At 44.9% G+C, this 25,844-nt stretch overlaps 2 protein-coding genes across 2 annotated transcripts; both read right to left on the minus strand.

Moving 5' to 3' along the window:
* Positions 1-1,886: 1,886 nt before the first annotated feature.
* On the minus strand, positions 1,887-11,513 carry LOC142390084 (uncharacterized). Its single transcript, XM_075475453.1, has 7 exons — positions 11,426-11,513; positions 10,315-10,638; positions 9,846-9,974; positions 9,469-9,570; positions 6,161-6,198; positions 5,923-6,060; positions 1,887-2,773 (listed from the first exon to the last, which is right to left on the minus strand). Exons 1-7 carry the CDS (start codon positions 11,511-11,513, stop codon positions 2,591-2,593), a joined length of 1,002 nt encoding a protein of 333 aa, XP_075331568.1. The 3' UTR covers positions 1,887-2,590.
* A 7,255-nt stretch (positions 11,514-18,768) lies between these two features.
* LOC142390085 (uncharacterized) lies at positions 18,769-25,346 on the minus strand (the record flags this gene model as incomplete). Its single annotated transcript, XM_075475454.1, has 6 exons — positions 18,769-18,885; positions 19,151-19,191; positions 22,781-22,882; positions 23,258-23,409; positions 23,801-24,053; positions 25,142-25,346. Coding segments are annotated over 6 exons (870 nt in total), but the record flags the coding sequence as incomplete, so codon positions are not given.
* Positions 25,347-25,844: the final 498 nt, after the last annotated feature.

Raw genomic sequence — 25,844 nt, forward strand, 5'->3', positions numbered from 1 at the left:
AACCTTAACCCTCATTAGATAAACGTCAGATCACTACTTTATCTTCACTCGGGAAGATGATTTTGAGCAAAAGTTAAAAATCAAAGATGCACTTCAGTGAGGTTTGGAGTATTTATTGATCTGTTTTCAGATTCATTATTATTTTAAGTTTATTTACTGAACAAAAGACTTGAAATAAGGAAAATCTTTTTAAATTGCTCCTGGTTGCCATGGTTACTGTGTTTGGATGCTGAGCCTGAAGATGGGAGGAGTTTGAAATGTGTAAAGATGCGTTTTATTTGACCTACGTTAGGGGGTAGACCTCTGTCTTTTCTCCTGTTGGCCGTGGTGTTTCCCTCTATTGCGGGTTGAGCCGGGACCTTGTCAGAGATGCATCACTCCAGGTTGTAAATTAGACAAAGAGACAATATTATCCTGCATTTGGTGGCGACTGGAGTGGAGTCTGATCTCCAAATGCAAAATATCAAAGAAAGGACCCAAACAAACTCCAAACTGATGGAGCTAACTCTCTCTCCTCCGTCCTGGTTCTCCTGGACCCTAACCCTGGACCTGTCTGCAGCATCTGACACAGTGAACCAGCACATCCTCCTCTCTACCCTGGAGGGAATGGGGGTTTCTGGCTCTGCACTCTCCATGTTCTCATCCTACCTGACAGGTCGCTCCTACCAGGTAACACTGAGAGGGTCTGTGTCGAAGCCACGTAGGCTCACCACTGGGGTTCCGCAAGGTTCGGTCTTGGGTCCTCTTCTTTTCTCCCTCTACACATCATCTCTTGGTTCTGTCATCCACTCCCATAACTTTTCCTACCACTGCTATGCAGACCAGCTGATTCTGTCTTTTCCCCCTTCTGACACCCAAATGTCCCAAATGGCAGACATCTCGTGGGTGGATGTTGATGCACCAACTTCAGCTCAACCTGGACCAGACTGAGCTGGTGTTTCTCCCGGGGAAGGGCTGCCCGTATGAGACCTGGCCATCACCATGGTGACTCCGTGGTGACGTCAGCTCGGACTGCGAGGAATCTGGGTGTGACCTTGGACGACCAACTGTCGTTCTGGGCAAACATCGCATCAGTGACCCGTTCCTGCCGATTCCTCCTCTACAACATCCGGAGGATTCGTCCTTTCCTCACCAACAAAGCAGCACAGGTGCTCATCCAGGCTCTGGTCATCTCCCACCTGGACTACTGCAACTCGCGCCTTGCCATCAGACCTCTGGAGCTGGTTCAGAAAGCTGCTGCTCATCTGGTGTTCAACCTCCCCGAGTTCTCCCATACCACTCCCCTTCTCCGCTCTCTACACTGGCTCCCTGTAGCTGCAGCATCCAGTTTCAGACTCTGGTGCTGGCCTACAGGGCAGTGGAAGGATCAGCTCCTTCATACCTCCAGGCTGTGGTCCAGCCCTACACCCCCGCCCGACCACTTCGCTCTGCGGCCTCCAGGCGGCCGGCTGCCCCCTCACTCAGCGGTCCCTGCGCACCATCCACACGGTCCCGGCTTTTCTCTGTTCTGGCGTCCCGATGGTGGAACGATCTCCAACTGATGTCAGGACAGCTGAGTCGCTGCCCATCTTTGGCCGCAGGCTGAAAACCCACCTCTTCAGGAAACACTACCCTGATCCGCCCTCTGAGGACATCACCTGTTTCGTCCCAGCTTCTTACGCACTTATTTGTTTCCTAAATTGTCTTCCCATTTGTCTCGGTACCTAACTTACCGCACTTACTCTAGCACTAGTTATGCTCTTTGCTGTTTGGTTTTGGAAGGAAATGCACTTATGATTTCTTGTGACCTGAAGTTCTTTTGCCTACCGATGTGGAACACACTTATTGTAAGTCTCTTTGGATAAAAGCGTCTGCAGAATGACCGTAATGTAATGTAATGTAATGTAATGTAATGTGATGTAAACAGAGGAGCATAGAAGAGGCTGGCAGGCGTAAAACAAAAGTAAACTTTAATAGTAAAGAAAGTAAAGAAAAATCCACAAATGTAAAAGATATGTTACACTCACCCTCCCGTCTCTACACTTATTTACATGAATCATAGTACGAGTGGATGAAAAATAATTAAGCATCTCTGTTGTGTTGCGTCTGCTTGAAACTGAGGGACAGAAGTATCTCTTTTCATAAAGGACGGGTCTGATGGTTTCTTGTTCTAAAGCAGGCACTGAGGTCACTTTCCTGAGCGTTTTAGAGAATCTGAACAGCTTTTATCATGGCTACCACTGAGACACACCCCAGTCATTTGGCAGAGCGCAAAGGAAGCGTACTTCTGAAATAAAACAGGAAGTAACACTGAGACAGAAACCAGAGGACAAACTCCAAACAAAAACACAACAAAAGTCTCTGACTTCTCATTTCTGAGGTGCATTGAAAGCAGCATTACTCTGCAGGTTCACTGCTAAGGTTAAAAGGTTAACCCAACAATGCTAACAGTAACTTCAACATTTAATAAATTACTCACGAAGGTGAAATGTAAAAAAGCAGAAGTGAAAGTAGCTCTTGTGCATGTGTACATTTTGGATTATTTTTCATGGTTCAGAGCAGCTTCCGTTTGGCCTGTGACAGAGTTAACGTGGCAGCAGCTGCGCTGAAGCTAACGCACGTTAGAGTACAGCGACTCGTCGACATCTCGGCCAGCCCTGGAGCTCACATCCACCCGAGGCACCGAGTACACCACATCATCCGAGATGTCCCTGGAGGCTCTGACAGGAGAGTCAGAGTTTGAGTTGGAGAAATCCACCTTTGCGTAGACGGGCTGATGCAAGTTGGCTTCAGCCTGAGGAAAGAAAAACAAACAAAAAAAAAGGTCAAACAGGATAGAAACTGAGCCGCGAGTCACGTGTCTGATTATGTTGATGAAGGTAGTCCAGCTAGTTGGCTGGGGTTTAAAAAATAAAGCGTTTTGCTCAGTTTTCGAACTATGTCGAGATTTTCGGGGGGTCCCATTTTTTTTCTCGGCGGCGGCGGCGGGGGGGGGTTAAAAATAAAGTGTATTATTTATTTTCTCTCCCTTCGTATCACTGCCTGCTGTGCAGACCGAAGAGCAGAGCGAGCAGCAAACACCGTAACAGGCGCGGCTGTCGGCAGGCGGCAGCAGGCAGTGATACGAAGGGAGAGAAAATAGGGCCAAGCGATTGTGAGGTCTGACTTTTTCCTGGAGAACCATTTTGTGATGCAAATGTATTACTCTGTTGAACGCATATTGTTTTGAGAAGCAAGACACTTTATTTTTTAAACCCCAGCCAACTAGCCGGACTACCTTCATCAACAGCAAAACGAGGCTGGAACTCTGCTCACAGGACGCAGCAGGGGGTAAGAAGATGTTCAGAAATGATGTTGCTGATATGGGATGTTACACAGCTTCATGACAAAATAGGCGAACTATCCCTTTAAATCCAACCGCCATCATTTCCTAAACCTAACCAAGAGGATTCGATGCCTTTATAAGTAAAAGCTTCACAGTGATGTTTGCTATGGAAGTCTGAATGTCCCACGGTCGGCATGTAAGTAAGTCAGAAGGACTCTTTGCCTTCATATCATATCTGAAGAGCTAAAACCTTGATAGCTTGGTTTCAGTCACGTGGTCGTAAGGGGGCGCGGTTTTCAGATGGTTGTCAGGAAGTGAATTCTGCCCATAGAACTGCAAGCAAGATGACCGTGTTTTGTGCTGTTCACGGCTGCTCCAACCGTTCTACCCAAGAAAAGGACAAAAGTTTTTTTAGAATACCAAAGGTGGTCGTACACAAAGGTGAGAAATATAAAAAGCTAACAGAACAACGCCGTAAAAAATGGATTTTAAACCTCCGTCTGCAGTCGGGAGGAGCAGAGTCTGTTTACTCTCGTGTCTGCAGCGACCACTTCGTCAGAGGTATGTTAGCTAACTGCTAACTTTGTTTTTGTGGCTGTGTTTATATAGCATTGGGTTGTTGTTAAATACTCATTTACTTAGTAATGATTATTAAAGGATGAAGCTCAAGGAAGACCAACAAACACGGTCGGCATGTGCAGTGGCTATGTTGGATCTCCAGCTGAGACAGCTGAGAGCCCGGGTCTGATGCAGACAGCCGAGCATCCAGCTGACAACCCACAATCAGAGGGCATCAGTGGGAATGGAACATTAGATCATCCTTTGCTCTCGTTGAAGAGATGCCTCGGATTTCGGCTTAGTGGTTTCATAACCGAGCTTGACCGTCGGAGCCCAGTCTACCGACTCAACGTCACCCAAAGCGCTACGGACGCCTAAAAAGTCACAATGAAGCCCATATTAGACTACCGTAAACTTAATAATCATTACTAAGTAAATGAGTATTTAAAAACACCCCAATGCTATACAAACACAGCCACAAAAACAAAGTTAGCAGTTAGCTAACATACCTCTGACGAAGTGGTCGCTGCAGACACGAGAGTAAACAGACTCTGCTCCTCCCGACTGCAGACGGAGGTTTAAAATCCATTTTTTACGGCGTTGTTCTGTTAGCTTTTTATATTTCTCACCTTTGTGTACGACCACCTTTGATATTCTAAAATAACTTTTGTCCTTTTCTCGGGTAGAACGGTTGGAGCAGACGTAAACAGCACAAAACACGGTCATCTTGCTTGCAGTTGTATGGGCAGAATTCACTTCCTGACATCCATCTGGATTTCGTGCGTTCGCGATGCAGCACTGTGACGTCACGTGAAACCCTCCTTTTCCTGAACCTTAGGTCCTTGTCCTCCGACTCATGGAGAGGACACAGGGAGAGAGTTTGCTCATTGCTCTATTTCAAACAGCTTTCCAAACGTTTTACTGTTGGGGTTTGCTTTGGACTTTAGAATTTCCGTTTGTCATGAATTTCGGTGCGCTACTAGTCTAGCACCGATGGTCCTAACGAAATTAAAAGCCCATCGCTGTATGCGCAACGACCTCGATCGGTGAGCTATTACGTTTGGCTCTCAGTCGAAAGGAATTCCGGCAAAATGGGAAAAATGTGGATGGAAAAATCGATTGAAAAGCACTTAACGAGACAAAAATGACAAAAACTGCCCTGTTTTGGAGGCCTCATAACTCCGCCATACGACATCACAGAGACCTCATTCAAAGTTTATATGTGACAGGAGACTCTCAGCTTCAACTCAACTAAAGGGTTTGTTGATAGGGCGGGCAGCAATCAAAATTTCTTCAGAAGTTTTCTAGGTTCAGTTACAGCTGATGTTTCCAAAATGCTAAAGTTTTTCGTGGAGACGGCACAACTGCGTCTTCTCACGGTTTCAGCTGAGATTACATCATCAGCGGTCGGACCACCTGCAGAAGTGATAACAGAAAAGGAAGTGCTTCTGTTGCTCTGCACACTGCCGGAGAGGAAGTCACCGTTTGACCAACATGTTAGTCCATTTCACACCAGCTGCTTCTCTGAAAAAGGACAAACTGTGAGCTTACCATGTTGTTCTGTCGGGTCGTTGCAAACAAGTCATCGAATGCAGCATCAGATTATGTAGAAGTGTATCATTTAACTTTCATATCTACTAAAATATTAGCTGATAAAAAGGAGTTTATTGCTCAGGCTTGTTGTTAAAATAGCTGCAATCACCCGTCCAGGTATTTGTGAAGATCTACACATTTCCTTTTTAACACAGGATTAAAATGACACTTCCTGTTTTATACAGAAGCCAAAAACACTTTTACAAAGGAAACAGCTGTGCATCCTCACTTAGAGCCCGTCCTGTGGCCTCTCCTCCACAGAACAGTTAAAGTAGGATGGAGAAGAAGTGCACGTGTGTGTTGTGCACGTGTTTGAGAGGACCGGACCTTCGGTGGAATGACAGAATCTGACCGTCTGGGCATCAGAACAGGCTGGAAACTGACTGTTGCATGAATAAAATGGCTGACAGCTGATGAAGAAATCTTTTTTTTTACAGAATGCAGCTCAAGCTGCACCGTTTGCTTACTTTGTGTTCAGGACTGACTGCCATGGCGAGGCTGTAGTCGTCACTGGTTTCAGCTCCTGTTGGTTTGACGAACGTGGCACAAGAGTAAACTGTGGAGATTTCTGCAGGAGGAGATCTCCGTCTGTCCTTTCTCTCACCCTGACACATTTCATTGGTATTCAAAAGAGGAATTAGTCATGTGATCATTTCAAGAAGCTTCAAAAACACTAAAAATGTGTCTTAAGTTCCTCAAACTCACCTCAGTGTTGGTGTCGTGCACTGTTTGCTCACCAGGATCTGAAAGACACGAACACATTTTAGTTTCTTAAACTTCCTGAAAGTAACCACCTTTTTAAAATTTTGTTCAGCATCAAAGTCATTTTAGGACTCTTGTTGTAATTTCTACAGTTCCATAAATAAGTCTTGGCCAGAGTCTAACATTTTGTCGGAAAGGTGGGTGCGAGGCGTGGAAGGACATGGATGCAGACTTTAAAAAAAAAAGTAAACTTGGTTTATTAAAGCAATACAATGTAACTCCTCAAAAAGCCCATTATGGAGCTCCCCCTACAGGCTTGGAGGTAATGTACGGTTACGGTCTCTTGCTTTGTCGGCCTCTCTCTTTCTCTTCCTTGCTTCATCAGTCAACGTCTTCTTCTGTTTCTTCGGTGCCTCTGCCATGATGATCGTACTGACAATGTTTCGCTAGCTTAGCCTTATACCTGGGAGCGTGAGAGGGGTCTATTTGTTTTTGCGGTAGGTGTGCCAGAAAGCAAGTCGAAGTACTTCTGCTCAGCTCCCGGGCCGCTCCAGCAAAGTTACATAGCGCAGTTATTCCAACTCAGACCCCCGAAGGGCATAGGAGACAGGCCGATCGTAATATTAAAACTCATTATAGCCGCACAATTTTTTTCAAGCTGTTATTTTAAGGTAGAAATGTTACATAGTATTGCTTTCATTCAAACAAGGTAAAAACAAAGTGCGGCTGAGCCGGATGACAAAACTAGACTGTGAGAAACCAAAACATGGCTAAGTTTCTCACACACTATAGAAACTGTTGGTCCAGGTTTTATTACCCCACAAACATCTGTGGAAAAAAGGGATAAAGAAAAAGAAAGTAATCTATATTCTCATTGATTTAGGCTTCAAATGCACTGCTGGGATAGGCTCCAGCCCCCCCGCGACCTGACTGACAGATTCAGCGGGTATAGAAAATGGATGGATGGATGGCTTCAAATGCTAATAACAGGATTCTCCACCAAAGAATCTGTATCTCATCGGGGTGGAGGAGTTTGAGTACCCCCTTGATTCCTGAGAGTTGTGTTGTTGGGGGGAGGGGGGGGTATACCCAGGCAAATTTGTCTCGGAGGAGCAGGAGGAGGAGCAGCACCAACTAGATGTACACTATATTGCCAAAAGTGTTCTATCGGGTTGAGGTCAGGACTCTGTGCAGGCCAGTCAGGTTTTTCCACACCAAACTGGCTCATGCTTTATGGACCTTGCTTTGTGCTCTGGTGCGCAGTCATGTTGGACCTGATAGGGGCCATCACCAAACTGTTTCCACAAACTGTTTCCCCAAACTGTTTCCACAAACTGTTTCCCCAAACTGTTTCCCCAAACTGTTTCCCCAAACTGTTTCCACAAACTGTTTCCCCAAACTGTTTCCCCGAACTGTTTCCACAAAGTTGGGAGCATGAAATGGTCCAAAATCTCTTGTTATGCTGAAGGATTCAGAGTTCCTTTCACTGGAACTAAGGGGCCAAGCCCAGCTCCTGAACAACAACCCCACACCATAATCCCCCCTCCACCAAACTTTACGCTCGGCACAATGCAGCCAGACAAGCACCGTTCCCATGGCAACCACCAAACCCAGACTCCCCCATCAGATTGCCAGTTGGAGAAGCCTGATTGGTCCCTCCAGAGAACACGTCTCCACTGCTGTAGAGTCCGGTGGCGGCGTGCTTTACACCGCTGCATCCGACGCTTTGCATTGCACTTGGTGATGTATGGCTTGGATGCAGTTGCCATGGAAACCCATTCCATGAAGCTCTCTACGCACTGTTCCTGAGCTAATCTGAAGGCCACATGAAGGTTGGAGGTCTGTAGCGACCGACTCTGCAGAAAGTTGGCGACCTCTGTGCACTATGAGCCTTCAGCATCCTCTGCCCCGCTCTGTCATTTTACCTGGCCGACCACTTCCTGGCTGAGCTGCTGTCGTTCCCAATCGATTCCGCTCTGTTATAACACCACTGACAGCTGACTGTGGAATATTTAGCAGGGAGGAAGTTTCATCACTGGACTTGTTGCACAGATGTTTGCAGTCTGCATGCCTAGGTGCTTGAACTTATACACCTGCAGACTACTGGATTGTAGCCACAGCTGCCCTGGGGCACACTGACGGAGGCGAGGCTGCCATGCACCGGCGCCTTCGGCCCCTCCGACCACCACCAGCAGGTGGTCAACCTAACATGCATGATTTTTTGGACAGTGGGAGGAAGCCGGAGTACCCGGAGAGAACCCACGCATACACGGGGAGAACATGCAAACTCCACACAGAAAGGCCCCAGCTGGGTGTTGAACCTGGAACCTTCTTGCTGTGAGGCAACAGTGCTAACCACCACACCACCGTGCAGCCCAATATATATATAGATATAGTATAGTTGGGCTCACCTCCACACACAGTCCAACTAGACCCCCTCATACTCTGGAGTTGCCCAGAGAGAGAGGCGTCCGGCAGGTGTGAGGATACTCACAAGCCCCCAGCTGAGCGACTCAGTGTTGGAGCTCAGAGTGAGAGGGTCACCTTCCTGTAGCTACAGATCGCAGGAGGGAATCCTCCGATACAGTCAGAACAAGTTCGGATTATTGAGCCTTATTGGAGTCCTTAGGTGGTGTCCTGGGTGGGGTGCATACTAGAGATTCCTTCATTCTCCTGTGGACTTCAATGCCCATGTGGGCAATGACATAGTGACCTGGAGATGGGTCCCTGCCTCAAGTGAAAAAGTTTAAGTATCTCGGGATCTTGTTTGCGAGTGATGGGAAGTTACACACAGACAGACAGACACCGTCAGCAGTAATGAGGGCGCTGCTCCGGTCCGTTGTGGTGAAGAGGGAGCTGAGCCGGAAGGAGAAGCTTTCAGGTTACTGCTCCATCTTTGTTCCAACCCTCACCTGTGGGCACAGATCTGGGTAGAGACCCAAAGAATGAGGTCGAGGATACAAGCGGCTGAAATGAGTTTCCTTCAGAGGGGGGCGGGGCTCAGCCTTAGAGATAGGGGGAGGGGCTAAACCATCCAGGGGGAGGAGCTCGAAGTAGAGCCGCTGCTCCTCCACATCGTGGTTCGTGCATCAAACCAGGGCTGCCCCCTGATTTCCTTCCTTTGGAGGTTTTCAGGGCAAGTCTAGTTGGGATGAAGCCCCGGGGCAGATCCAGAACCCGTTGGAGGGCTTATGCATCCCTTCCGGCCTAGAAATGTCACAGGACCCCGAGGAGCTGGACAGTGTTGCTCAGGAGGGGAATATCTGGGTTCCGAATTGGGTCGGGTATGAATCTGTGTCCTGATGCTTCACCTTTCAGAGGTTTAGAAGATCTTCTCCTGCAGAACACCAGCAGAGCCACCAATAACAGGACGACTGCGAAGACCAGAGTCAGACCCACAATCAGCAGCACATCTGCAGAAGTTTTAGAAGAACATAGAAGATTACAACATTGGGGATTATGGTATTCATTATGAGTACAAAGCTCTTTGATGATGAGGTCCATCAGGACACACAAGCATCCCTTTATAAACAAGATCCCACGACTGTGGAAAAGACTCATCTGGCTGATATTGTCAGATCCCACGACAGGAGCCTCAATCTACAGATGAGTTACCATCATGATTCAGATTGAGGATATAAACTGATTTTATACAAGCTTTAATCTATCAGACAGCGTGTGGATGTACCTGTAGATGTTGTTCCTTCATGCTGAGGCGGTACAGACTGGTCAGCTGTTCCAGAGGAGGCTGAAGGGGCGGAGCTTCCTGATCTGGAGCTGAAACTCTGTGTGGTCGTTGGTGTAGAAGCTGATGGAGCTGCCACAAAGGAAACAAACAGACTATAATAAAGCAAAAACAACAATGAAATGAGCCTTAAATTTAAATGCTGCTTGAGTTGATTTTGTGAGAAAATAATCAAATAGTACTTTTAATCTAAACTTTAAATCTTTTAATTTTAAAAAACATGCTTGTTGTAGTTTGTTTCATTGTTATTGGAATAAAGATGGACGTTACAGCTGGTGGAAAATACAATTAGCAGGATTGTTGTATTAAACAGCACATCAGGTAGTTTACAAGCAGCTGTCAGTGACTGATGATAAAACATGTTTTAATCTTCCAGAGACATTCAGAGCATTTTGATTCAGTAAAAACTCACCATCTGTGACCGTGATGCTAAAGTCTGTATATCCATCAGTAAGTACAGTTCTTTTCAGATAACATCTGTACCGTCCTGAGTCAGACGGGGTCAGCTGTGTGATGGTCACATACAGAACTCCTCCTGTATATGTTCCTTCTTCGTATCCAATACTGTATCTGTCTCTTTGAGCTCTCTCACCATCTGTCTGAACAAGAATCTTTTCTTCACATTCTCCTCTGCAGAAGGACTTTGTGCTTCCACCGACATTAAAGGAACATCCGACTGTCAGAGAGCTTCCAGCTTCTCTATAGAAGGGTTCTTCCTGGGTTCCTTTTAGCAGAGCTGTTAAAGAAGGAAAACAAGCAGGAGTTACTTTCTGTGCTGAAGATGATGCAGTCTGATCACTTTAAAGGGACAGTTCGCCTCTTTTGACATGAAGCTGTGTAACATCCCATATCAGCAACATCATTTATGAACATCTTCTTACCCCCTGCTGCGTCCTGTGAGCAGAGTTCCAGCCTCGTTTTGGTGTTGATGAAGGTAGTCCGGCTAGTTGGCTGGGGTTTAAAAAATAAAGCGTTTTGCTTCTCAAAACAATATGCGTTCAACAGAGTAATACATTTGCATCACAAAATGGTTCTCTAGGAAAAAGTCAGACCTCACAATCTCTTGGCCCTATTTTCTTTCCCTTCGTATCACTGCCTGCTGCTGACGATTTTGTGATGCAAATGTTGCTGATATGGGATGTCATACAGCTTCATGTCAAAAGAGGCGAACTATCCCTTTAATCAGTATCACACGGTTCTATCAGTCTGTGGCTCTAACAGCTCATCCAGCAGCAACAGGAAGTGGATCTTTAAAGAGTCGCTGCTTCATAATGTCCCCCTCTGCAGAGTATTGGACTGACCTCTGTGTCATTTAAATACAACAATCAGTTCATCCAAGGATGTGATGGCAGGTAAAGAGGAGAACAACAGCTCCATACTTACACTTTTTCCTCAACATGAAACGAGCATTTATCACTTTGAGCACTTTGATATGATATGAAGCAGAAAATATCAGGTTGTTTAAAACATCAGCAGCTGTCAGTGAGAACCGACGCTTTTCTGCAGCTTGAATAGAAACTCACCGTCTGCAACAACGAGTTTAAACTCTCCTTTGGAAAATCGGGTTGAAGATCTGCCCAAACCACACCGGTACCGTCCTGAGTCAGACATGGTCAGATGTTCGATGCTCACAGACAAAACAGAAGTTTCATAGTTATAATCAATCCTGTATCGTCCGTTTTGAGCTGTGGTTTGATCAGTTACAATGAGTTTGTTTTCTCCTTCACAGTTTTCCCTGCAGAACGACTTCCATGTTCTCGATAAACCAAAGGTGCATGTGATTGTGATGTCCTCTCCAATGACTTCATAGTAATGTTCCAGTCCGTTAACAGAGCTGCTGTTTCCAGCCTGCAGAGCTGCAGAAAAGATAAAGCATCAACAGTTTTATCCCAACATTTTCTGTCCAAACACAACATGGAGGAAACTTTCTGTCACTGAGACACAAAACATGAGCTGGACATCTCATTTTAACTAAGAAACAGTGAGATCATTGGAAAGCTTCAGCAGGAGGAATGGAACACACTAAAGGTTCGAACGTGAGACGCAAACCACTGAGAGCTCAACAACCAGAATGACTCGCAGCTTATTTTGAGGAAGTAACAAATACTAAAGTCCGAACACAAAGTCAAACGGTCCATCTGTTCACTGTTAACACGAGCCTCAAAGAAATGACTGGGATAACTAATAAAACAGTTTCCGTATCAGAAATAAATTCCACAAGTAAAATACATGAATAAATATGAGGTTTCTGTTTAAAAATGTGAATTTATCCATTAAAACCACTCAACATGACTCCAGTTCTGATGTTTAATCATATGAACAAACGTACGGTGAGACTGAGAGTGAAATAAATAAAAATAAATGTACTCACAGAGCAAGAAGAAGCAGAACAAAGTGTGATGGACGCCCATGTTGAGGCTCTGATGGTTTCCTGCTGCCTCTCTTCGCTCTTCACTTCCCTAACTGAAGGACTTCCTCCTGTAACCACGACAACACATCACTCCTCCTCCCTCCATCAGTCTGTACGTCAGCTGCTGACTCATTTATGTGTCACTTTACGTAAAAACTGTTGATCACGTTTGTTCTGTGGGGGTTAAATATCACAGCTGATAAGACTTTGTTTTTTGTTCCACTGTCTGCATATTTATCAGTGGTTTGGTGCTCAGGTCTGGCAAGAAACAATTTTTCTTATATGTGCAATTTAACCTTGTGTCAGGGTGGGTGGAAGTGCGAGGCGTGGAAGGACACGGATGCAGACTTTTCAAAAAGTAAACTGATTTATTTTCAAAAAACAAGGTTAACATAAATCGCGGCTGAGCCGGATGACAAGAACTAGACTGTGGAGAAAAACAAAAAACAAACTTGGTATAACTTGGTGTAACTTGGTATAACTTGGTATAACTTGGTATAACTTGGTATAACTTGGTGTAACTTGGTGTAACTTGGTGTAACTTGGTATAACTTGGTATAACTTAACTTAACTTGGCGTCGTGATGGTGAAAGGAATTCACACAGACTGTGAGAAACCAGGAAACTAAATACTGAGGGAACTGATGAGTGAATGGATGCAGCTGAGAGAATCGACAGGTGAAGTGAATGAACTAATGACCTGAACATGGGGACTGAGGAAACAGAAACTGTGGGGAAAACAATGGCAAAACTTAAGAACTAAACATGAACATAAAAACTAAGACATGACATAACCTAAAACATGATAACTCCCTCAAGGGATGGATCCCAGACAACCCAAAAACCTCTGGGTGGGAGGGAGGGGCTCGAAACCGGAGGCGGTCTGGCGGACGGCCAGTTTTCCGGCGATGTGAAGGAAGGAACTCAACCTCCTGACCCCACAGAGGCCACAGCTCGCTGTTTATTACACCTGCAGGTTTGACCCCATCAACGGGACACAAAACAGGGGAAAGTTTATCACAAGATGCAGGTCCAACACGCACAGCAGGCAGAAACATACAGGTGTCAAAAGTCCTGAAAACCTCAGAGGAAGAGTTGGAAAACCAGGAGCAGGAGGGTCGTAGAGGAGAAAGGAAACTGATGGAGTGTTTTCATGTGAAACTGTGGGCCGATACCGATGTTACAAATAATAATTTGGCCTCTTAGCCAATATCGATTGTTTATTATATGTGAAATAAAAGAAATGTGCATGATAAGAAATGTGAAAACAGTTAGTATTTCAGCCCTTCATCACAATATGTTTGAATGAGCACAAACTCTTTCATACGGATGTTTTAACCAACCTTTATTATAACCTTTCACATGACAACGAACATAATGAATGTGAAAAATAAATGCTCCAAAAGCCCTTTTAACTTGTTAAACTCTTACCTAATCAATGACTTCTCAGGACTCGATTGGTCCAACAAAACTTTCTTGTGAAGAATAAATTGGCTGCTGTTATATTAGGCTGTCCCCTACTGGATATTAGCTGAATCTGCAGCTGTCAGTTTCAGTGCAAAGTCGAGTGATGGTAAAATGAGACTTTTTGAAGCTCTGAATCATTTTGAACCATTGTGTCATAAAGTGGTTCACTACCCGAAGCTTCATTCAATTCCCTTGGCTGACATCTACTGGCAGAAACGATTGTTGCACCAAATGAAGCCCTGCGAATGTGATGCATCTCTTGTGTATATAATAACAATATAATAACACTTATGTATTTATGTGTCTTGTACATATGTGTTTTTAGTACCTCATTAAATTTTGATTTTACCCATGAAAAAATACTAATAATTTAAAAACAATGTGAAAATCTTTGGTTTGTCATTCATATTTTCTTTGGGAGTGAATATCAAAAAACGAGAGCCGTTCGTAACGTATAATACGTGTAGAACGGGGACATGAACCGGGGCTTCGGCCATCTTGAATACACTGAATCACGGCAAACGTTCAAGGCTCCGCCCACCAACTCGAAGCAGTCAGCTGACTCGGTCTGAATGAAGCAGTGAAGTTGTTCGAACGTCATCAGTGACGTCACATGAAGCAAACTCCGGCCCACGGCTTCACTATAACTACCCTGTCGAGTTTGAAGCGTGCTTCGAAGCTTCGGTGTTGGAGGTAACATCACTAGCAAAGTCAATGCAACATCACAGAAACATCGCTTCATGGAAGTAGGATGTAGAGGATTTGTTGCAAAATCTGTTGTCTCATTGCTGAGGGAGCTGGGTGTAAGTGGACAGAGTGTGAGGAAAATAGTGAAGGAAGTGTCAGATGAGGCAGTAAAGTCCAGTCAGTGGATTTGGATTGGAAGAAGCAATAGCAGCTGGGGGCCCAGCAGGGGAGGAGCAGTGATGGCTGGCATTAGGGGGGTGACTCTGGGACGTGATCACTGGCTGTGTTCGAAACCGCCTACTTCTCCTACTATTCCTACTAGTCATACTTTTTTAAGTTCCCGGATGTATACTAGATGCATACTAGATTCGCCGAAATGTTGAGTATTCATCATGAGGTTACTTGTCACACTCAAACTACCCAAAATGCAACGTAACGTGATGTCGCCCATCGCCATTTGAACGGTCAAATTCCGTTAACGGGACGAGAGCAGTCAAAACGGCATAACCGGAAGTGCGTTGCTCACTGCGGCTAGCTTTAGTAGCGCCGAATTCGTGGGAACAAAATTGTAAATAGCCGGTATTTTGTCAGATTTTCAACACCTTGGGGGTCTAAACGACTACTTTCTCGCCTGAAAATGTTTCAAATGTTGCTAAAGTTATATATTTACAGAGTTTATTGCTTAACCCTCTAGACCCCAACAGAATTTTACAACAATGCTCCAGATTCCTGAGAATTCCGAAAGAAATGGGCAATTTGAGAAACATTTCAAATAACCAAGAATAACTTGAAAACTAATGACAAGTGTTCATTGTAAGTTTCTTTCTATTTAAAGATTGGAAATGGCTCTTTTAAATGATATGTGATCCTTTAGGAATTATTCATTCATGTATTCCATAGACGACCATTGAACTGTATCAAAAAGGATATTTTGAGACTTAACAAATATTCACTCCTCTTTTTAACTTGAAATGGATAGTTATAGTACTGTAGGCATATTTAAGTATTATTTTGCATAACATATCAACATCTCAGGTGATTCTGAACGACCTCAGTAATAATAAAATGAGAGTAAAGTGAATGTAATGAAATTTGTTTTTATTGAAATTCAGTGTAATTTCCCCCCTCACCCCCTGCCATACACACACACACACACACACACACACACACACACACACACACACACACATTTACACACATGCCTACATGTAATGTAAAGCGACCTTGGGTATCTTGAAAAGCGCTATATAAAACGAAGTTATTATTGTTATTATTATTATAATAGACGATAGGCTATAATGCAGAGAAATAGGGGCAGCTATTTGGTAACCTTCCTCAGAGAAAAAAAGTTTGGGCCCACTTCAGAACTTCACTACAGTACCATGACAAGACTACCACAAACAATTTTCCACAAAATGTATTAAGTATTTCAAATACGTTTGCACAATTACATTTATAAGATCGAGTTGATCGTAGTCTAACTCTGGCAACCTAAATGCTGGGGCTATCACTTGGTGGACGAATGATGGTGACAGGTCCGGTTTGAAATTCTCGCATTATAATCAGGCACGACATCACTTGAAATGTTTGTTGATAGGCGCCTACATAAACCGGGAAATATGTGTAGGCTACTTATACCAGGCAGGTAGTTAGATTACCAGTAGCAAACAAGGAGTTAGACTTTAAAAAAAAATCTACAGTTTCGTTAGACATTTCCTCTCCGGAGTTCAGCGTTTCGAGTTGCTCTTGCTAGCACTGTCACTGGATTACATCGCTACAATAAGGAAGGACTTGGATTTGTAAATTATTACTACTATTTCGGGATCTTCAATGGTAACCAACAGATAAGGTAATGATCATCATCATCTTTGCTTTATTATCTCTTAGTTTAGGTGTAGCGTGGTGTAGGTGTAGTCTGTAGTATGCTCTGTTGAAGGATACTGACCGGCAAGCTCGCAAATAACTAACGATAAATCAGCTGGAGTTAGCATGGCTAATCAAAACGGCTGTAGGTGACAGGCCACTACGTCTCAAATTTAGGGTGTATATCTATCTAAATCACATTTACAACTTACGTTCGTGTCACTGAAATCCGAGTCGGACAATTGCGAACCGGTGCAAATTGCCAGGTAAACATCCGCGGTCTTTTCGGAGCTGTCATTTTCTTGATCTTGATTTTCTTGAATTGAGTGGCTGAGGTAATCGAGTGATAATGAACGAAGCTGGTAGCTACAAAGTAATACTTGGCACACTGCGAACTAATATCAAACATAACTACAGTAGATAGCACAATTAGCCGGCTAGTGAAGCTGCGCCCAAACGCAGAACCTCCGCTCTCATATCAGTCTCAACTGCGGCCAAGAGAAATCCCTCAAAAACATGACAATATCTCGAAATAATTGAATACAAACATATATATTTTAATACAACAATCTGTTCATTAAGCTGTTGTGAACTAGTGAAGTGTGTAGTTACAGTTCAGCAACATCATTTTCCCGTAGTAAGACGTGTATTTTCATGCCGGCCTGCGGCGGCCGCTATGGGGTCTAGAGGGTTAAGCGAAATCAGCTTTTTAGGCCGGCTGATTTCGGCTCGGGCAGGAGTGAAGTGCACTGTGTGTAAACGCTCTGCATACTGTCTGATCGATGAGTATGCCGTTTTCAAGTATGTAGTATGTAGTAGGCGGTTTCAAACACAGCCACTGTCTAGCCTCCTGGAGATGTCGTGGGCCCAACTAGACGAAATACTGATGAAAGGAGGTTCCCACCTGATGACCCCAATGATATGTTGGTCAGCACTGCTCACTGGTCTATATTATAGGGATTATAGGGAATTATTCACTGAGTCTGGTCCATTTTTCTTTTTTTTTCCTTTAGCACAAGTTTCTTGTGTTTACCTTGAATGAATATCCTTTCTGCTGATAGGCCGGTTGAAAAGCAGGGAGCATTTACAGCTGATCAATCAATCAAACTTTATTTATAAAGCACTTTTCAGACGTTAAAAACGTAGCACAAATTGCTATACATGTTTAAAAGCAGCCCCCATCCCCACCCCAGCACATACACACAAATAAAATAAACTTAGAAACGTGCGGCTGAATACAGAGGAGCCAGCTCAGGAAACACCATCACAGGAAGCCATCTGCACTGGGTGCTGCTCACGGCCCACAACCAGGACGCCTCCACCCCGTTGCACACCGAGCTCAAGGCCAGCGAGGGGCCCACAGCAGTGGAGCACTGCCGCAGACCCCCCACCTGGCCAAGCCGATGTTCACCACGAGTCAGAGGCATCCCAGCCAGAGCCGATCACAGCCCCCACCGAGGAAACACTGGGAATATGGAATAAAAGCATAAAACTACAAAGGCTAAGAACATCAAATAAAGAAATGGATAAAATAACAACAGGAAACAGCTAACAGAAAAAGCCTTAGAATAGATAATTAAAACCTCAGTCTTGTCCTGGTTGAGCTGTAAGACGTTTTCTGCCATCCAGGAACTGATGCCTAAGACACATTTAAAAAGGGCAGCAATTGGCCCAGTGTCATCAGGAGACATGGGTATGTAGAGCTGTGTGTCATCTGCATAGCGGTGGAAATTGATACCATGCCTCCTGGGCACATTTCCGAGTGGGAGCATGTACAAGTTAAAAAGTATAGGGCCTAAAATAGAGCCCTGGGGCACACCACATTTAATTTCATGGATCCTTGAGGAACATGTGTCCAAACTTAGGAGGAATTTTCTATCTGTGAGATAAGAACCGAACCATTGGAGGGCAGTACCAGAGAGGCTGACCAGGTCAGGGGGTAACTGAACACAGGTGCGGCAGAAAACAAACAGGAAGAAGAGCTACCAGAAATGCAAAAACTACAACCCTTTCAAAGTAAAACAGGAAGTATCAGTGAAACCCATCATTAATGACAGAGATTAAACAAATGAAACGAAAAGAAGAGTGGAGACAGACCATCACACATGGTTGGGATCTATTTTCCCAAAAGGTTTATCACTGATCAACAAATCGCTGTTCTTATCGGGTCTATCTGTAGATCATCAGCTGGAGTTTGAGATTTAATCTTTAGATCCTTTAAAAGAAAAAGAAAAGCTGTAGAAACCAGACACAGATCATCTTCAGTACTTACATCTTCAGTTTAAAAGCACGTGAGGCTGAAACAAATGGAAATCCACAACAGAGTCCCATTTTTTGCTTGTGAGTTTTCTGAGTGGATTTCAGCCTTTGAATGCAGTTTTCTTCAGGTTGCAGCAGAAACAGACCCACAGAAACAGAATCCAGCTCTGAATCCACAGTCTCATAGGTGTTCTGTGAGTGTGGAGTAGACCTGGTTCTGGTCCCTGCTGGCAGGATCGAGGCTCTGGTAGGTGGAGTCCTCACATGTAGGTGGAGTGCAGTTCTCATAGGTGACGTTCTGAAGAGCAAACATGTATTTTCCTCAAATGAAATGCATCATAAAAAGCACTTTCAGGCAGCTACTCTGTGATGGGAAATCCTCACAGCGCTCCACTCTGAACCTCTCAGTCAACAGTTTTGTGTCACTTTTCACATACAAATCTGAATTCACCTTCTTTCTTTGTGATTTTTGGAGAACTCTGCAAACTGTTCCATCTCAGCTTGACTGATTTATTTCAATTTTACATGAGCAATTGTTCAACAAAGAATTAAAAAACATTCACCTCCATGTTAGAATTGTCTGACTTTCTTCTAGTCCTCAAACCTGTGGGGAAAAAAAAAAGTATTTCTCTGTGTTATAATGAGGAATCATTCAATGTGCACATGAGGCTGAAAGATCAGTGTTTCTAAGATGAAGTGACAAGAAAACAGCCAATTAATAAACAGCCAATGATAAAACAGCTAATGATAAACCAGCCAATGATAAAACAGCCAATTATAAAACAGTCAATAACAGCCCTACAAAATCCAGAGCCTTGAGGAACTCCAGGCGGACCTCATCCACCTCCGGGGCCACCGAGGAGCTTTTTTACCACCTCGGCAACCTCAGCCCCTGAAATGGGAGGCCCCACATCCGAGCTGCCCGACTCTGCTTCCTCATCGTAAGGCGTGTCGGTGGGATTGAGGAGGTCCTCAAAGTATTCCCCCCACCGACTCACAACGTCCCTAGTTGAGAACAGCAGAGCCCCATCCCAACCATACACGGTGTTGACAGTGCACCCCCCTGGTGGACCAGAATCTCTTTAAGGTCATCCGGAAGTCATTCTCCATGGCCTCACCGAACTTCTCCGACCCCCAGGTTTTTGCCTCAGAAACCCCTCGAGGCTGCATTCCGCTTGCTTCCAGAGTCCCACTGGCCAAATAGGCCAGATAGGACTCCAGCTTTGGCTTGACGGCTTCCCTCACCGCCGGTGTCCATCAGCAGGTTTGGTAGGTTAACGCCACATCAGGCACCGACCACCTTACAGCCACAACTCCAGTCAGCCACCTCAACAATGGAGGCATGGAACATGGCCCATTTGGACTCAATGTCCCCCACCTCCCCCGGGACACGGTTGAAGCTCTCCCAGAGGTGGGAGTTAAAGCTCATTCTGACAGGGAAATTTCCCAGACGTTCCCAGCAGACCCTCACAGTACGTTTGTGCCTACCAGGTCTGACCGGCTTCCTCCCCCACCAGCGGAGCCAACTCACCACCAGGTGGTGATCAGTTGACAGCTCCGCCCCTCTCTTCACCCGAGTGTCCAGGACATACGGCCGCAAGTCCGACGATACAACCACAAAGTCGATCAAAGTGTGCTGGTGTCATGTGCACATGTGGACACCCTTATGCCTGAACATGGTGCTCGTTATGGACAGTCCATGACGAGCACAGAAGTCCAACAACAGAACACCACTCTGATTCAGATCGGGGGGGCCGTTCCTCCCAATCACGCCCTTCCAGGTCTCACTAGCCGCATTCGGACTGTAGGAACCTTCTGCAGTTCCTTCTTTTAATCCACGGGGCCGTTTTCTCCCACATTTGGACATACTCGGGACCATCGCCTTCAGTTCTTGGAACCATTTCAGCTCCTTCTCCTCAGCTGGGTCTGTTCTGGGTTCTATAGGAACACATCTGACGGAGGTGTTTGGTTGTCGGTAGCCCCGCCCCTTGGTGGTTGGTAGCTCCGCCCCTTGGTGGTCGGTAGCTCCGCCCCTTGGTGGTCGGTAGCTCCGCCCCTCATCATGTTTTCAGGCTGAAATGTTTCCTCATACGACACGGACACAACCTTGGCGTGTTTAATAAGTTAAACCTCCACGTGGTCTCCTTTGTCTGCGGCGCTCTGCTCTCCTTCCTTCATGAAACCAAGAAGTACGGCCTGCGCTCCATCCTTCGTCTCCTGACTCTCTCTGTGAGCTCTTCCAGCCTCCATGTTAGACGCCCGATGTGATCGTCCATGATTAATATCACCATCATGCAGACCATGAACACGGTGGCCTCCCCGCTCTCCATGTTATCTTCTTGGTGGTGTTTTTTTCTTCTCTCCTTACTTTTACCGGGTTTTGTTTTGTTCTGTTTTGTTGTTGAATGTGGCGCTAAAGTAACACGTCGCTGTCGCAGACGGCTGCGCCGTATCAAGGCTCGTGTATACTCTCGCAGCAGTGTGTCGCAGTGAGCTTGTCGCAGACACGACGCAGTTATTTTTGATTTATGCCTTGAAGCGCTGTCTGCGCTATGTTAATCCCACGCCACAACGCAAGAGGGACAATCACGAACAAGCTAGGATTGTGGGTGTTACGGTTACGGAGGTCATTCAACAACAATGGCGACTGGACGAATGCGCATTTTGATTGAGATGCAGCTGATCGATCTAGAAATAGAAGAAATATTGCTACTACTGGAGCTGGCAGAGAGGGAAAGAATCGTCACGGTTAGCACGGTTAGCGTCAGCCGGTTAGCAAACCGGAAATACGCATAGTGTAGAGCGGATGTAGAGTTGACCAATCAGAGGCCTCCTTTCTCTCCTCCCTGCGGCGATGTCTGCGGCACTGTCTGCGGTGAGTTACAATTTTGGGGAGGTGCACCAGAGTGTCTGCGTAGGGGGGGGGCATGTCTGCGTTAACTGCGACACACACGCAGACGACCTGGTTTCCGAGTATAAATCAGGCTTCAGTCCCTATCAGGTCCGACTCATGTGCAAATGCAAAATGAAACAGTTCCCCTGGAGAAGGACAGTTCTTAGAACGGCGTTCTTAGAACTGCTCTGTCCGAAAGCGGCTACTGTCATTGCCCACGTGAACTTTGAAGTCCCCCAGCAGAACGAGGGAGTTTCCTGCAGGATGACTCTCCTGTGCCTCCTCCAGGGACTCCAAAAAGTGTGGGTACTCTGATCTGCTGTTTGTGCTTACGCATCAAACAACAGTTAGGACCCGTCCCCCCACCCTAAGGTGGAGGGAGGCTACCCTCTCGTCCACCGGGGTAAACCCCAATGTACGGGAGCACCATGGGCAACTCCAGAGTGAAAGAGATTCTAAAGGAGCCCAAGCCGTGCGTCGAGGTGAGTCCGACTAAATGTAGCCGGAACCTCTCAGCCTCGCACACGAGCTCAGGCTCCTTCCCCAACAGAGAGGTGACGCTCCACGTCCCAAGAGCCAGCTTCAGCAGCCGAGGATCAGACCGCCAAGGTCTCCGCCTTCGGCTGCCACCCAAGTCACACTGCAACCGACCCCCTTGGCCCCTCCCACGGGTGGTGAGCCCGTCGGAAAAGAAATCTTTAGGTTTTTTCTAATGGAGAAGCAGCATTTAGCTGTTATGCTGCAAACAAGTGGAACAAACTGCCAGTGGAGATTAAACTTTCACCAAATGGAGACATTTTTAAATCCAGGTTAAAAACATTTCTGTTCTCATGTGTCTATGCATGAAATCTGCACGATATCTTTGAACTTATCTGGACTGTTGCTTGTTTTTAAATTCATTTAAATTATTTTATTTGTTTCTCTTTATATTCTTTTATGTATTTTTAATGCTTCTTCCACTCCCTGCTGCAATGCTTTTATTTTATGTGAAGCACTTTGAACTGTTTGTACATGAAATGTGCTACAAATAAATTTTATTCTATTTTATTTTATTTCAACTGTGTCAGATTTTACAGGTTTTAAAATAAATGTATTTAATGTGGTGTCTTTGCTCTGCTCTGAGTATCTGCTTTAATTTCAGTATTTGTAACATTTCATCAGGAAAATCAGATAAAACAGAAAATCACAAACAGATCTTTTTATTCAACTAACAGACATGTAAGAGTTCACATTTTCACACCACCGCTAAAAAAGTTCATTTTTATTCGTATCACTGAGTGAGTGTGATGTGTTGCCTCACCTGTCAGAGGTTTACAAGATCTTCTCCTGCAGAACACCAGCAGAGCCACTGATAACAGGATGACTGTGACAGCCACAGTCAGACCCACAATCAGCCGCACATCTGCAGAAGTTTGACAAGTTGTTTTACTCTGACGCCTCCTGCTGGATCAGCTAATTAATCACAGGCTATATGGCTGCAGAGGGAACGCACACACTGTATATCCACATAACAAATGGCTGTGTTAACACGTCATACATCAAAATCCAATTCAGATCCAACATAAACAGTATTCAGGAGACCTGTGCAGTGTGTGTCTACTTTGCCACGTAGAGACTGAGTTACGGGTTCGGTTTGAGTTGGAGGTTCTTCATCGACATGAAAGCAAGTCTGAGAAAAACACCCATCTTTGGCTGATGGTGAACAAAAGTCTTACAGTAGGACACAGAAACTGATTCAAATACAAGCTTTAATCTATCAGACAGTGTGTGGATGTACCTGTAGATGTTGTTCCTTCATGCTGAGGCGGTACAGACTGGTCAGCTGTTCCAGAGGAGGCTGAAGGGGCGGAGCTTCCTGATCTGGAGCTGAAACTCTGTGTGGTCGTTGGTGTAGAAGCTGATGGAGCTGCCACAAAGGAAACAAACAGACTATAATAAAGCAAAAACAAGATGAAACATAAAAAGAAATTAAATGAGCTTCAAATGTAAATGCTGCTTGAGTTGATTTTGGGAGAAAATAATCAAATAGTACTTTAAATCTTTTAATCTAAAAAAACATGCTTGTTGTAGTTTGTTTCATTGTTATTGGAATAAAGATGGACGTTACAGCTGGTGGAAAATACAATTAGCAGGATTGTTGTATTAAACAGCACATCAGGTAGTTTACAAGCAGCTGTCAGTGACTGATGATAAAACATGTTTTAATCTTCCAGAGACATTCAGAGCATTTTGATTCAGTAAAAACTCACCATCTGTGACCCTGATGCTAAAGTCTGTATATTCATCAGTAAGTACAGTTCTTTTCAGATGACATCTGTACCGTCCTGAGTCAGACGGGGTCAGCTGTGTGATGGTCACATACAGAACTCCTCCTGTATATGTTCCTTCTTCATATCCAATACTGTATCTGCCTGTTTGAGCTCTGTCACCATCTGTCTGAACAAGAATCTTTTCTTCACATTCTCCTCTGCAGAAGGACTTTGTGCTTCCACCGACATTAAAGGAACATCCGACTGTCAGAGAGCTTCCAGCTTCTCTATAGAAGGCTTCTTCCTGGGTTCCTTTTAGCAGAGCTGTTAAAGAAGGAAAACAAGCAGGAGTTACTTTCTGTGCTGAAGATGATGCAGTCTGATCACATTAAAGGGATAGTTCGCCTCTTTTGACATGAAGCTGTGTAACATCCCATATCAGCAACATCATTTATGAACATCTTCTTACCCCCTGCTGCGTCCTGTGAGCAGAGTTCCAGCCTCGTTTTGGTGTTGATGAAGGTAGTCCGGCTAGTTGGCTGGGGTTTAAAAAATAAAGCGTTTTGCTTCTCAGAACAATATGCGTTCAACAGAGTAATACATTTGCATCACAAAATGGTTCTCCAGGAAAAAGTCAGACCTCACAATCGCTTGGCCCTATTTTCTCTCCCTTCGTATCACTGCCTGCTGCCGCCTGCCGACAGCCGCGCCTGTTACGGTGTTTGCTGCTCGGAAGCAGGGGACTGCTCGGTCTGCACTTCGGTCTGCACAGCAGGCAGTGATACGAAGGGAGAGAAAATAGGGCCAAGAGATTGTGAGGTCTGACTTTTTCCTGGAGAACCATTTTCTGATGCAAATGTATTACTCTGTTGAACGCATATTGTTCTGAGAAGCAAAACGCTTTATTTTTTAAACCCCAGCCAACTAGCCGGACTACCTTCATCAACACCAAAACGAGGCTGGAACTCTGCTCACAGGACGCAGCAGGGGGTAAGAAGATGTTCAGAAATGATGTTGCTGATATGGGATGTCATACAGCTTCATGTCAAAAGAGGCGAACTGTCCCTTTAATCAGTATCACACGGTTCTATCAGTCTGTGGCTCTAACAGCTCATCCAGCAGCGACAGGAAGTGGATCTTTAAAGAGTCGCTGCTTCATAATGTCCCCCTCTGCAGAGTATTGGACTGACCTCTGTGTCATTTAAATACAACAATCAGTTCATCCAAGGATGTGATGGCAGGTAAAGAGGAGAAGAACAGCTCAATACTTACACTTTTTCCTCAACATGAAACGAGCATTTATCACTTTGAGCACTTTGATATGATATGAAGCAGAAAATATCAGGTTGTTTAAAACATCAGCAGCTGTCAGTGAGAACCGACGCTTTTCTGCAGCTTGAATAGAAACTCACCGTCTGCAACAACAAGTTTAAAGTCTCTGAATGAAGATAGTGATGAAGATCTGCCCAAACCACACCGGTACCGTCCTGAGTCAGACGTGGTCAGATGTTCGATGCTCACAGAAAAAACAGAAGTTTCATAGTTATAATCAATCCTGTATCGTCCGTTTTGAGCTGTGGTTTGATCAGTTAGAATGAGTTTGTTTTCTCCTTCACAGTTTTCCCTGCAGAACGACTTCCATGTTCTCGATAAACCAAAGGTGCATGTGATTGTGATGTCCTCTCCAATGACTTTATAGAAATGTTCCAGTCCGTTAACAGAGCTGCTGTTTCCAGCCTGCAGAGCTGCAGAAAAGATAAAGCATCAACAGTTTTATCCCAACATTTTCTGTCCAAACACAACATGGAGGAAACTTTCTGTCACTGAGACACAAAACATGAGCTGGACATCTCATTTTAACTAAGAAACAGTGAGATCATTGGAAAGCTTCAGCAGGAGGAATGGAACACACTAAAGGTTCGAACGTGAGACGCAAACCACTGAGAGCTCAACAACCAGAATGACTCGCAGCTTATTTTGAGGAAGTAACAAATACTCAAGTCCAAACACAAAGTCAAATGGTCCATCTGTTCACTGTTAACACGAGCCTCAAAGAAATGACTGGGATAACTAATAAAACAGTTTCCGTATCAGAAATAAATTCCACAAGTAAAA

The sequence above is a fragment of the Odontesthes bonariensis genome, chromosome 10 (assembly GCF_027942865.1).
Source record: "Odontesthes bonariensis isolate fOdoBon6 chromosome 10, fOdoBon6.hap1, whole genome shotgun sequence".
Lineage (NCBI taxonomy): Eukaryota > Metazoa > Chordata > Actinopteri > Atheriniformes > Atherinopsidae > Odontesthes > Odontesthes bonariensis.

Coding starts and splice junctions, on each gene's coding strand:
- LOC142390084 (XM_075475453.1), bottom strand. CDS start 11,513: ATGTCTGACTCAGGACGGTACCGGTGTGGTTTGGGCAGATCTTCAACC. Junction 6,199..9,468: donor ATCTTCTAAACCTCTGAAAG/GTGAAGCATCAG, acceptor CGTGTCTTTCAG/ATCCTGGTGAGCAAACAGTG. Junction 2,774..5,922: donor CAGTCAGTCCTGAACACAAA/GTAAGCAAACGG, acceptor TTCTTTCCTCAG/GCTGAAGCCAACTTGCATCA.